Consider the following 13,257-nt stretch of genomic DNA (forward strand, 5'->3'; position numbering starts at 1 on the left):
GAATGTAGCATCTTCCAACCTAGAAAAGGAAAAGGAAGAAGATATATACTTAGTAAAGGGCGGTAAATTAGGATTGTAATAATATAAACGGATAAAGAAAACGCGGTAAATAAATAAATAGATTTTATAACTTGCTATTTAGCTGCGGCATAATACAAACAAAATTGCTTGTTTTTTCTTTTTCTTTTTCTTTTTCTTTTTCTTTTCTTTTTTTTTTTAAATTCTTCCTGTGTTGGTCTTCCCTCCAAAAACAAAAGCACCCGCATTCTTTCCTCCCAAGAAAGCGGGTTCAGCTCCCTCTTCTCCCTTCTAAGGTCAATCTTTTTCTCTCTCTTATTCAATAATCCCTCTGTTAATAACCTACATTGTTTAATTTTGATTTGTTTTATATTATTATTTAGGTGATTTTATTCTTAATCAATTTGTTAATAGGTTATTGTTAATTAATTTGCGTACAGGCTTGTGTTTATCGATCGGAGATGAGTGCTTCTTGGCTTGGAGGGGAGGGAGGGGACGAAAGAGAAGAATAATTCCTTTTCCACATTTTTTTTTTCATTTCTTCAAAACGCTTTTGATTTTTTGTTGTTGTTGTTTTAATTTCTTCTGAAAAATTGTTGATAATTTGCATGCAATTGGATTTAATTTATGGATTCGGAAACTAGCACCGATTCGGCAAAATGCTGCCAGTGCTGGAACTGCATCTGCGGCTGCGATTGCTCTGTGGCGGCGACACTTCAATCTTCGCGAAGCACGAAACGGAGGTATGATTCTCGACCTGCATCGCCGGAATCAGTCGCCAAGGTTGAAACATTGGACGAATGCAGCGCACTGCGGGAGGCTCTTAGCCGGCAGCAGCAGGCGGTGAAAGATTTGGCGGCTGAATTGGAGGAGGAGAGGAACGCGGCGTCGTCGGCGGCGAACGAGGCAATGTCGATGATACTGAGACTGCAGAAGGAGAAGGCGGAGGTTCAGATGGAGGCGAGGCAGTTCAAGCGCATCGTGGAGGAGAGAAGCTCTCATGATCAGAAAGAATTGTTGGAATTGGAGGATTTGTTGTACAAAAGGGAACAAACAATTCAATCTCTGAATTGTGAGGTTCAGGCTTATAAGCACAGGTTAATGAGTTTTGGCCTCACAGAATCTGAGGCAGATTGTGAAGAATTCCAGGTTGCCTCTTTTGATTATCCTCAATTGAAATGCAATATACTGAATTCCACTGCCAATGCTGATAACAATGATGCTGATGTTGAGAAGTATATATTTGGGGAAACTCCTAGAGATCGTTTGAGGAATTTGGAGAATAGGATCTCTCAGATGGAGAGGAGTCCCACCTATAGCCAGATGGAAGGGGATTTTACAGGCAAGAATTTCCTAGAGAAGGTGGTAGTTGGACAGTCGCCGCGACGATCCAGACGGAAGTATTCGTTTGATTCGAATTCATTTGGCCCCGAGCTTCTGATGGATTCTCCAAAGATCACTGGTGGTAGCTTTAGCAAGATAGAGGAAGAGCCATATTCCAATTTGAAGAAGGTAGAGAATAATGCATCAGAAGCAGGTGATGAAATATATGACAAGGTTTACACAGTTGACTCTGGTTACAATTGTTTCAATGAGTTTAAAGGTGCTCTTTATGATGATTTTCCTGTAACCACTCCAAGAGATTTTGGGAATAACATTCATGGTGATTTTGAAGATCCTTACATTAAGAAACTTTACATGAGGCTTCAGGCACTTGAGGCTGACAGGGAATCAATGAGGCAAGCAATCATTTCAATGCGCACTGATAAAGCACAGCTTGTGCTGCTGAAGGAGATAGCTCAACAGCTGTGCAAGGAAATGTCACCACAGAGAAAAAGGACAGCAAGAAAGTCAGCTATGGCTCCATTTTCCTCGGTTTTTAAGGTAACTATATCACTGTATCATTGTTGAAGTTTTTTTTTTTTTTTTTTAATGGTGTCATATCATTGTTGAAAATTGATAGAAGCACTTATGAATTCAATTTCATTTTTGTTTTTGTATGTACAGTGGGTCGTATCAATTGTTTTCTGGAGGAAGAAATCTCATGAGATCAGGTAAGTGGATGATAATTAACCACAGTTTCTTGGTATATATTAATGCATAATCCCTACACACGAAGTGTATGGTTCCTAACAAATTCAATATTTCAATTTAATTTGTTCTGAATGTTGATCATGCATAGTAGTTTGTAGCAAAGAGGATTGGTTGAATCTTGAATGATTGGTTTTGATGATTGTAGGTATATATTCGGGGTACCATCTGAAAGTGTTGGATTGCTAATGCTAATTAACAAGGAACCACGTGTAAAGTCATGGCGATATATTGCAAGAACACAATTGGAAGATTAATACTCCAATTCCAGTTGGATTCTTACAGGGTAGCCTCACCGTGGGATCACCAACTCAACCTTAATCACACTGTATAAAAACTTCTTTTTTTTTTTTTCTTTCTTTCTTTTTTTTCTCTCCCCATAGTTTTTCCCCATTTTTTTTCCCTTTTGCCAAAGAAATTCAATTTAATTTGTTGATTGATCGGTGAAAGTTGGTCATGATTTGCCATTGTGAGCGATTCCACTTGGATTCATGCGTTCCTTAATTTCCCACGCAACTTCTATATTGCCTTGCTTTATACAAAATTCTTGTAATTTTTTAAAGGCTATCAATGAAAAAAATTAACATAAAATATAAAGTTAAGTTTTTAATACATATATTATGAAAAAAAGCTCATAGACCAGTAATTTTTATTTATAGAAGTCAGCATTTTTAGTCGGTATTATATTTATAATTTTCTATTAGCATTCTGTTCATGTATAAATTTTTTTTATATTAATAAGATTATTGGCTAACTATTGGTGGAAAATAATAAATTGTATTAGCCATAGAATCCTATTGTGTTTATTAAAAATAAGAAATTATTAACAGTAATTTTATCATTGTTCTTAAAACACATGGGAGAAAAATCCATTTTTAAAAATCTTCTGCAATTTATTTTTCTAAAACAAAAAGGGGTAACAAAAAAATGAAGTAAAAATAGAAATAAGAACAAAAAAATATGTTACTTGAGTTAAAATAAAAAAAAAGGGCCTTACGCGAATTTCTATAGAGAAACGGGGATTCGAAAACGTTTCTATTTTGTAGAGAAGAAACGCGTTTCTTTGGGTTTAGGACTTTGGGTTTTGGTACCCTACGCCGTCGCTGCTGAGAGAGGGTGGCGGCAACAATTGAAACCATGAAAGGGAGCTTGAAGATGACGAACTTGTTGTCTCGTATCAGAAAATCGTCAAAGAAAACCAAAACTAGCACTAACAAACACAGGAACAGAAAAAGATTCAAGCTTAGAAACCAGAACGCCATTTCCATTCCCAAAGACTTGCCTTCTCCCCATGAAGAAGAAGATGAAGAAGGAGAAGAGAACGCTGAAGAAGGTTTCAAGCTCAAAAGCTCTGCCCCATTACTCACACATGGCGTTCAGCCCTTGGGGAACCTCTATCTCAACCCAGGTTCCATCAACTCCAGAGACACAGGCTTAGGTAACCTTCATACCCTTTCTGACGAGCTTGTTCTTGAGATTCTAGGGTTCTTGGATAGTACTGATTTGGGGGTTTTGTCCACTGTGAGTAAGTCCTTTTATGTTTTCACAAACCACGAACCTCTTTGGAGGAACCTTGTGTTGGAGAATCTCAATGGTGGGTTTCAGTTCAATGGGTCTTGGAAATCAACTTATGTTGCTGCTTCCTACCCTTCATTTGATATATCAAGTAATGCACTTAAAAGCTTTAAAGTTAGAGACTTTTATTCTGATTATCTCTTTCAGAGTTGGCTCTGTGCCAATCTTGAAATGAAACCTGAGTGGTTGGAGAGGGATAATATTGTTAGGAAGAGGGGCATTTCAGTTGAAGAGTTTGTGTTGAAATTCGAGGAGCCTAATAAACCGGTGTTATTGGAAGGGTGTATTGATAATTGGGATGCACTGGAGAATTGGGACAGAGATTATTTGATGCAGTTGTCTGGTGATGTTAAGTTTGCAGTTGGGCCAGTTGAGATGAAGCTTGGAGACTATTTTCGCTACTCAGATCAAGTTAGAGAAGAAAGGCCATTGTATTTGTTTGATCCAAAATTTGCTGAAAAAGTTCCGAAATTAGGTTCTGAATATGAAGTCCCAGTGTATTTTCGAGAGGATTTGTTTGGTGTATTAGGCAGCGAGAGACCTGACTACAGGTGGATCATTATTGGTCCTGCCGGGTCTGGATCATCTTTTCATGTTGATCCAAATTCAACTTCAGCTTGGAATGCAGTGATCAAGGGATCAAAGAAATGGATACTATTTCCTCCTGATGTTATCCCGCCAGGCGTTCATCCTAGTCCTGATGGTGCAGAGGTTGCATCACCGGTTTCGATAATTGAGTGGTTCATGAACTTCTACGGTTCAACAAAGAATTGGAAAAAGAAACCTGTTGAGTGTGTATGCAAAGCTGGAGAGGTTATCTTTGTACCTAATGGATGGTGGCATTTGGTGATCAACCTGGAGGAGTCCATTGCCATAACCCAAAATTATGTTAGTAGGTAAGCTTTTTAATTTTTTATTGCTTTCGGGAGGTTTCAGAACTATGATAAACAAAGTACTAATTGAACTTTTAAGAGGTATGTGGTTGGCTGATTGTAACTTCCATGATTTATTCTTGAAAATACAAATCCTATTAACAACAGCTTGCTTGTACTATATGTAATATATTATTACTAAAGCACTTATGAATTTGAATATGTACCATTTGAAATTTGGGCTAGCTTTGTATTTTGCATGCGCCTTGGATAATCCAATTCCAATCACAAATGTTGGTGGTAATGTTTTTGCAGGAGAAATTTGTTAAATGTGCTAGACTTTCTTAATAGGCCAAATGCTAGCACACTGGTGTCTGGAACAAGGGATCGTGTGAATTTGTATGATAAGTTTAAGAATGCTATTGAGGCTTCTTTTCCTGGAGAAATGGATGAACTGGCCAGAAAAGAAGCAGAGAAAAAGATCCAGCAGAAGAAACTCTCATTCTGGGATTCTGTCTCAGATTCCAATGCCGGAGCTTTCAAGTTCTCTTTCTAGAGAAATACATTTTGCTGAATTCCCACGATCAATTTTGACATTATGATCGGTTTTTCATTGATTGTACTCTTTCAATTGTTTTAGGTGCTACATTGTCTTGGCAACCTTCCATTTTGGCTACCTGTTGTACTAATTTTGAGTATCAAAGCTGTAAAAAACATGGATTCCTCTATCCATATATTGATGGAGAATGAACCATGAATTAATTGTCATTATGAACCCAACTTCTTTTTCCTGAGGTACTTGAAGTGAGTAGGGGGTCTTCACAACCCAGCAAGTTTGTTCCTTATCAAGGTTTTTAAGTTCAAATTTTAGAAATGGAAAAAATTCAAACTTTGATTTATGAAACTTGTCTGGTAACAGTGTAGATATTGTAGCGAATACACATCCAGTAATAATAAGAAAATGAAGAAAGCTCCAAACTTGTCATGCTTTCTACATGAAGGCATAAAATTTTGTATAGTAAATTATTCTTTCTATCTATGAAAATTTAAAATGCTAAACAAATTTAATTTTGTAAGGACAGATTTATCGACATTCTAAACTTGGGTAACAATGCTAGTTTCCTGAAAATTATAGTTTAGATGCATTGCATTAAGGTTGGGGTATTATGATTGTCTCCACCAAATCGAGAACATGAGAGGGTGGGAAAATGGCGTTTGCTTCAAACTCGGTTCTGAAAACGCTGAGGCTGAAGAATCCAAAGCTGGTGCTTTTGGAATCATGCAGCAACCTGATCGACCTCACAATCATCCACGCCCACATGCTCCGAACCCACTTCTTCTTCGATGTCTTTGCGGTCAGTCGCCTCATCGCTCTCTGCACAGACTCCAACAAGAACCTTCTCCACTACGCCATAAGGCTATTCCCCCAAATCGAAAACCCCAATCTATTCATCTTGAACGCCCTCATACGAGGTTGTTCCACCAGCGATGACCCCGCTGCTTCCTTTCGCTATTACATCCAATCGCAACGCATTGGTCTCTTGCCTGATAACATCACTTACCCATTTCTGGTTAAGGCTTGTGCTCAACTTGAGAATGCTGTTATGGGCACGCAAGCACATGGTCAAATCATAAAGCATGGATTTGAACGCGATTGCTATGCCCAGAACTCCCTCGTTCATATGTATGCCACTGTTGAGGATTCAAAGTCTGCAAGATGCGTTTTTGAAGAGATTTCTGGGTTTGATGTGGTGTCTTGGACTTCCATGATTGCTGGGTACCATAAAGGGGGGGATGTTGAGTCTGCACGCGAACTGTTTGATATAATGCCGGAGAGAAATTTGGTGACTTGGAGCACTATGATTAGTGGGTATGCCCGAAACAATAGGTATGATAAGGCTGTTGAGCTGTTTCGTGTTCTTCGGAGTGAAGGGGTGGTGGCTAATGAGCCTGTCATGGTGGGGGTGATATCCGCTTGTGCTCATCTGGGTGCTCTTGCTATGGGGAAGGAAGCTCATGAGTATGTGATTATGAATGGCTTGTCTTTGAATCTGATTCTTGGGACAGCTCTTGTTGACATGTATGCGAGATGTGGAAACATTGCGAAAGCTATTCGGGTCTTTGAGCAGTTGGCCGAGAAGGACGCACTTTGTTGGACAGCTTTGATTGCTGGACTAGCCATGCACGGCCATGCAGAGAAAGCGCTTTGGTATTTTTCGGAAATGGTGAAATCCGGGCTAGTTCCGTGGGACATTACATTTACGGCGGTGTTGACAGCTTGCAGCCATGGAGGATTGGTAGATAGAGGCCTAGAAATATTTGAGAGCATGAAACATGATCATGGAATTGAGCCAAGATTGGAGCATTATGGATGTATGGTTGACCTACTTGGCCGTGCAGGGAAGTTGGCGGAGGCGGAGAAATTTGTTCTTGAAATGCCCATAAAGCCGAATGCTCCGATATGGGGAGCATTGCTAGGAGCTTGCCGGATTCACAGAAATGCAGAGGTTGGGGAGAGAGTTGGAAAGATTTTGATAGAGATGCAACCAGAACACAGTGGTTACTATGTGCTGCTTTCAAACATATATGCTCGCACAAACAAGTGGAGAGATGTTACCATTATGAGAGAAATCATGAAGGAAAAAGGAGTAAGAAAGCCTCCTGGGTATAGTCTCATTGAGGTAGATGGAAAAGTTCATGAATTTACAATTGGAGATAAATCACACCCAGAAATCGAGAAAATAGAGAGAATATGGGAAGATATACTGCAAAAAATAAGGCTGGCAGGATACATTGGAAATACTGATGAAGCTTTGTTTGACATAGATGAGGAAGAAAAGGAAGATGCACTTAACAGGCATAGTGAGAAGCTGGCAATTGCATATGGAATTATGAAGATTCGAGCTCCTTCACCGATTCGGATTGTGAAAAACTTGCGGGTCTGTGAAGATTGTCACACTGCTACAAAGTTGATTTCAAAGGTTTTCCAAGTAGAGTTGATTGTGAGAGATCGAAACCGATTCCATCACTTTAAAGAAGGCACGTGTTCTTGTATGGATTACTGGTGATGAACTATATAACTGTCTTCATATAAAAAATGTTCGTGAACTCTATTAAAAAACTACAGGTTAATGACTATCATAGTCCTAAATACATTTAGTAGTTTGAATTTATTTACGAACAAGAGAAAATTAAGTAGTCTTAAAGATAAAATATGTTGTGATCAGAACAAAAGATATTACATGTCCAAAAGGCAAATTCCATGTCGAAGTGACTAGGCTTAAAGATATAATGAAGTCATTGATTCATCTCCCCTTCAATGAGGTGATTGACAAACGAACTGCTAGATTTCACAATTAACTTTGATATTACAGTTCTTGGTCCGAAATATGCTCCTCCAAAGTGGAAAAGAATACAAAATTCCTACTGTTTTTCATTTTCTGGAGGTTAAGGGAAGGTAATCAATATAAATTAACAATCAATATGATGATGAGTTCCTTCTTGAGGATCATACTGGGGATAGGGAAGCTGTATAAGAACCATCACAGTACTTTAAGCCTTTTAATGAACTTGACCATAAGGAAGAAGTGACCGCAGCTTCTGGGATGCCGAGTATCTTACTGCGGTTTTGCATACTTTCAATACTGACATCTTCAGATTTCAACTTCTCACAAATTGATTTAAGAGCAACATTCAAGCCAATTGAACTAGGTTCCGTCACAAAACTGTACGACACAAGATAAAACAAGACATTATTTCTGTTTAAAATAGCAATGCATGATGCAACGGGTTAATCATCAGATACCATATAACAAGTACTATCAAGGCTACCCATACCTAGCCTCAAATCTTCCTCCTTCAGAACTAAGCAGTGCACATATACCACAAATAATCCATGGTGGAAGGAACGTGTCGCTGATTTCAAGGCTGCAACTAAGATCATCTGGTGATCCTTGTGCAGGCTCACCATCACCATCTCTCCAATCAGATCCATTATAAGAAGCAGCAATGTGTTCAGCTCTTCTCATCTCCATACATTTGATCTGCAAATCAGAAGTGTAACAATTCCAACAGGTGGTATTTCACAGCTAACAAAATAAAAGCAACTATTGCTGATTGAAACGAACGGAATTATGACATACATCAGGGGAGGACAAAGCAGCGTTTTGAAAGGGCACAGAAGAGTACAAGACAGGTACATCCATAGCAGACAGTGAGGTCAAGAGAGGTCTGCAGTGTGCAGACAATTCAAGTGAGCAACATATTAAAAATGAAATATGCCGGGAACCAGAAAGCTAACAAGTGAACCCGTTGATTATTGACCTGTAATTTAGTAAAAGGTCATATAAACCATGTACATCATTGTTGCCATTGAAAACCAGCAAAGATTCTGGGCTGTTATCAACATCAGAGAACGATCTTAATCGTCGTGTCTGCATTATTTCAAATAAACTACACAAGTGAATAACCCAGAAGTAGGTCAAAACTAATTGCAACAAATACAAACTAGGAACCATTGAGAGACTGTACTGTCACACTATCAGTAATAATTGATGAGTATAAAGTTATCCATAAATCGCGGAGATAAACTCATGTCAAGAAATAGTTCAAGTTCAGTGACAGACAAATTATATACAAATAGCATATAGATACAAACCTGCCCCAGATTTTGCTTCTCTATCTCCGAGAGCTCAACCAAATCTTCAGTACTAGCTTGTTCCACTTTCGAACGGCAAAGAGGCATCGAGAAACAAACATCCTAGTTGCCATAAGTATAATGGTTATTCACCAAAATAAATAGTAATTGGAGATTCTAGTACAATAAGCTACTAAAACAACCCTTTAGATAAAAAGCAAACTCTGGTAGCACAAAGAATACCTAAAGTTTTAAGTAGTTTTAGATCAACTGCATAACTCAGGATTAACCTTGGATGCTTCAGTCAAACTATGGACCCGAAAAGGCACTAAGGGCCAGAAAATAATAGAACTATATTGTTAAGCAAAGCAAAATGTGAAGCTGAGAATATACGTAGTTAAAGCAGTATTGCATACTAAGTGCATAATTCATGAGGTTTTTTTTTCTAAGATGCCTCATAATAAATTTTAATTTTAGAATATCCCCAGTTATTTTACAACCCATGATCTATTCAAAAAACAAACAGCCATGTTGAATTGAAATCAGTGTGTCTGAATAACTGTACATAATATGAGTACAACTTACATGCTCTTTCAACAATGATCTTAAACCTCTGGTTGACTGAGACATATATGCATTGCACGAGTATTTGGAGCTACCCGAGCCATCACCACCAATAAACATCACCACAAACTGGGAAGTGCAAACTAGAAAGCGAGAAAAAAATAATTGAGAAAGTTTCATGAAATATTCCTATATGAATATAGATATATGTTAAGGTTCTTAAAGAAATAAGTAAAATGCTTAATGAATCAGAATAGTTCCGAGTGTGGCAAACTTTCAAGTCTATGCATTAGTTAACCATAGGAAGATAGTAAGCTACATCAGTAGAAGGATGCAAGTTTTTATCATGTTAATTGATCATAATGCAGAAACAATTTGGATTACATAATACATTTTCAAAAGAATGGACACTGAAAAGAGAATTCAGAAGAGAAACAGCAACAAAAATGGTATTGCATAACTACAAACAAATTTCGATTCAAGCACCATCAGACTACAAAGAGATACAGTTATGTATAATTACCATAAAAAAGGCCACATATGTTTTTTCGAAGCATGTAATAGAGATCTCGGAAGGACTCTTCCCAAGCTGATTGCCGTTTACTTAAGAAGTCCAGTTCTATTGACAAGAAAAGAAAGGAGAGAAGATGGGGAAAAAAGAGACATAAGGGAAATTGAAAAGGAATAAGACAAAGAAGAGGCATGAAATGGGATAAGTTTAAAGATGCTTGTTCACCTCCATCTGCAGTTGATGAGCTCAAGGCTGATATGAGAGCCGGTGGTAGAACAGATTGAGGATACATCCAGGAATGCAAACCTTTAAAGCCCTGGGAACCTGTCATGTTTTGATTAGTGGAGAAACAATGTTGGAAGAAAGGCATTGTACCGCATACAGCTGACCTATGTATCCTGAAATTAGAAAGCCACAATAGCCAAATCAAAAAGACAAAAAAAGGATATAAATGATGGTTGAACTGAAGCAAGCAGGTAATTATGGACCCAAATATTGAAACCATGAATCCCAGTCTAAGATCATTTCTATTCACTCCATTCCGGTGCATCCTAAGCACTCACCAATTCACTGAAGAAGAGGATACTACCCGAATACTGGTTTTTAGAGTAAGATCCAGAGGAGCCTTTTGGCCAGGTACTTGACATTCTGACACAAAATTTCCAGTGAAGTTTGATGACAGATCACCACATTTTTCAGAAGAATCAGCAGCTAAACCACTTGATGCCTGAGGTTCAAATGCAGCTAGTCCTTTTAATGCTTTGCCCTGTTGGGGAAAAGAAAAAAGTGAAGCCTTAGCTAAGATATAGCCTACAGGATCTGAAATATAAGTAAACATCCAACATCTGCCATTATATACCATGTCAATAGCTGCTGCAAAGCCAGAAGATCTGTCAGCAGCTGATGAAAGCTCGGCAACATTAAGAAACTTCCCTTGACTGCACTTCTCATTTGTTTGCGAAGCTTGCAAGTTATCATCTTTAACAACTTCAGTTGAAGCAACAGAATTCTCCAAGCTGACAACAATTAGCAATAGAGTAAAAGGAGGAAAATTGACCGCGGGCAGGAGATAAAGAAAAAGCATAAAGTATAAAGCAAACCATGAAATTCCCTGTTGTCTCTTGGTATCTGATGCAGAAAAAGCTGCAATATTATTCAGGTTGTTGGTTTGCTCCAAAGATGGACTTTCCTGAACACAGAAATAAGCTTACTTTGTTAAGTGTCAACAACATTAACAGCCAGGGACAATAACATAATAAATCTTAATTTGGGCAAATCTATTAACCTTTGCATTGTCCTTTCCAGAGACAACCCTAAACCTGGACTTTTTGGCAGGAAATACTCCATCAACTCGTGTCTCCACATATCTTGGGGCCCCTGTCAATCCCAGTCTTTTAGGCCTTTTTCCGACCCCAGCAGTGCTGCAAATATAAATAAGGCAAGTTCTTAGCAGATTATGGAAGAATATAGTGAAAGGAGGAGAATAAGTGGAAGAATATTACTCAGTCAAATTTGCTGAGGGTTGTGAAGATTCACCAGTATGCTCCGCAACACTTGCCCTCTTTAACTGCTCCCCCTGTCATGCATCTATATATGTGAGAATTTTTTTCAACCACAGACATTTCAGTGCTAGTTGTCGGTATGAAAAGTAATTATTCTAGGAAACTTTAAACTATTCTACAGCTATACACGGTTGCGCAGTGTTAGAATAGCAGAATAAACTAGAGCAATATGAAAATAACAAATATTTTATACTCATAGACTCTTTCAGTCACAAGCATAAGCATAACCAACATCTTAGTTTGAAGATAACTCTAACTAACTGCTATAACAATCAAACCCGAGCAGCTGTCATAACTGCTAAGTGATAACTCTTAGCAGTGAGTTCAACTGGACAATAACCAACTATTTCTAACTGGCAATATTAGGATACAATCTGGTTTCAATTGTAGGTTACTATAATCTCACTAATTGAACTCTTGAATAGAGATGCAGAATCCAGGTGCACAGAAAGTAAGCTGAGGAGGAGGTTATTGGGAAGGAACTTACCCTAAGTTCAGACGGTGTCTTTCTTTTAGCCATGGATCCAGCTTTTAAAGGCACAGAGCCAATTCCAAGTGAGCTAGGAGGCACGGAACTCGCCGTAGCCACTTTTGCCATCCCTTATTTCAGAGAAGCTCCACCGCCGGCGCCACTGCAACTGCTTCACCGACCAAAACACATCGAAGAGACTGTAGATTTAGTAAGAATGCAAGAATTTCAATTAGATTTGAGGAAATCAGAACTCGTACAATCAAAGAACGTGCAAAATATCAAGTGATCCTGAATGCACAAATTCGTAACTACAGCTGAATGGAATCGGATGAAAATAAAATATAAAAGAAAAAAGGAAGGGAAATGAAGAAGGAGAATATGGTGTACCGTTTAAGGTCTCGCGTCTCCGACGATGAGAGGATTTCGGAGGGGAAAGCCAAAACGACGAGATTGAGCGGATAGTGATGTCGTATCGGTTTCTGGCAGGGCGGAGTGCGAGACTGCGAGTGTTGTGTTTGGGCCGCGCATGAAACCGAGAGACTAATGTGGAAATTTTTTGCGGTAAATAGACGTGCGTTTACAATTTTTAAAACGAAAATTTGATTTCCCTCCTGTTTGTGACGCCGTTAGTGAACGTTTTGTCGTTTTGCGCTTTCCCCTATTTCGAATTCAGTTCAACAGTAGGTATTCTTTAAAAGTTGTTTTTTATTCCCTTTTTTATTGCAACAATTTAAAAAATAAAAGAGTAAACTATTATTTGTATCTACAAAATTTGAAAACGTTGACATATCTATTCATAAAAAAAGAAAATTATTATTTGTACTCATAAAATATGGTTTTTACAAGCAAAATTATCCAAACACTAAAAAATTACCTAAAATCCCTAAATTACCCTTATCTTCACCACCACACCACCTCATTTACCCAATCACCTTTCTAACCCTAATCCTCTTCAC

The 13,257-nt window shown here is 38.3% G+C and overlaps 4 protein-coding genes across 6 annotated transcripts; 3 read left to right on the forward strand and 1 right to left on the reverse strand.

Moving 5' to 3' along the window:
- The first annotated feature begins 624 nt into the window (after positions 1-624).
- On the forward strand, positions 625-2,570 carry LOC130936504 (myosin-binding protein 7-like). The gene is made up of 3 exons (XM_057866582.1): positions 625-1,902; positions 2,026-2,072; positions 2,258-2,570. Exons 1-3 carry the CDS (start codon positions 646-648, stop codon positions 2,364-2,366), a joined length of 1,413 nt encoding a protein of 470 aa, XP_057722565.1. The 5' UTR covers positions 625-645; the 3' UTR covers positions 2,367-2,570.
- A 602-nt stretch (positions 2,571-3,172) lies between these two features.
- LOC130933290 (arginine-specific demethylase JMJ22) lies at positions 3,173-5,440 on the forward strand. Its single transcript, XM_057862868.1, has 2 exons — positions 3,173-4,580; positions 4,872-5,440. Exons 1-2 carry the CDS (start codon positions 3,247-3,249, stop codon positions 5,110-5,112), a joined length of 1,575 nt encoding a protein of 524 aa, XP_057718851.1. The 5' UTR covers positions 3,173-3,246; the 3' UTR covers positions 5,113-5,440.
- A 228-nt stretch (positions 5,441-5,668) lies between these two features.
- On the forward strand, positions 5,669-7,677 carry LOC130936754 (pentatricopeptide repeat-containing protein At5g06540). Its single transcript, XM_057866906.1, has one exon. It carries the CDS (start codon positions 5,765-5,767, stop codon positions 7,622-7,624), a length of 1,860 nt encoding a protein of 619 aa, XP_057722889.1. The 5' UTR covers positions 5,669-5,764; the 3' UTR covers positions 7,625-7,677.
- Positions 7,678-7,742: 65 nt separating this feature from the next.
- LOC130936753 (uncharacterized) lies at positions 7,743-12,840 on the reverse strand. 3 transcript variants are annotated; one of them, XM_057866904.1, is made up of 15 exons: positions 12,689-12,840; positions 12,317-12,467; positions 11,770-11,843; positions 11,553-11,688; positions 11,368-11,456; positions 11,127-11,283; positions 10,831-11,033; positions 10,493-10,665; positions 10,280-10,375; positions 9,778-9,899; positions 9,214-9,315; positions 8,880-8,989; positions 8,699-8,786; positions 8,394-8,599; positions 7,743-8,281 (listed from the first exon to the last, which is right to left on the reverse strand). In XM_057866904.1, exons 2-15 carry the CDS (start codon positions 12,425-12,427, stop codon positions 8,065-8,067), a joined length of 1,884 nt encoding a protein of 627 aa, XP_057722887.1. In that variant the 5' UTR covers positions 12,428-12,467; positions 12,689-12,840; the 3' UTR covers positions 7,743-8,064. The 3 variants fall into 3 exon arrangements, with proteins under 3 accessions (XP_057722887.1, XP_057722886.1, XP_057722885.1); XM_057866903.1 differs by having other exon boundaries at positions 12,317-12,470; XM_057866902.1 differs by having other exon boundaries at positions 7,744-8,281; positions 12,317-12,498.
- Between the last annotated feature and the right edge of the window lie 417 nt (positions 12,841-13,257).

This window comes from Arachis stenosperma, chromosome 6 (assembly GCF_014773155.1).
Source record: "Arachis stenosperma cultivar V10309 chromosome 6, arast.V10309.gnm1.PFL2, whole genome shotgun sequence".
NCBI lineage: Eukaryota > Viridiplantae > Streptophyta > Magnoliopsida > Fabales > Fabaceae > Arachis > Arachis stenosperma.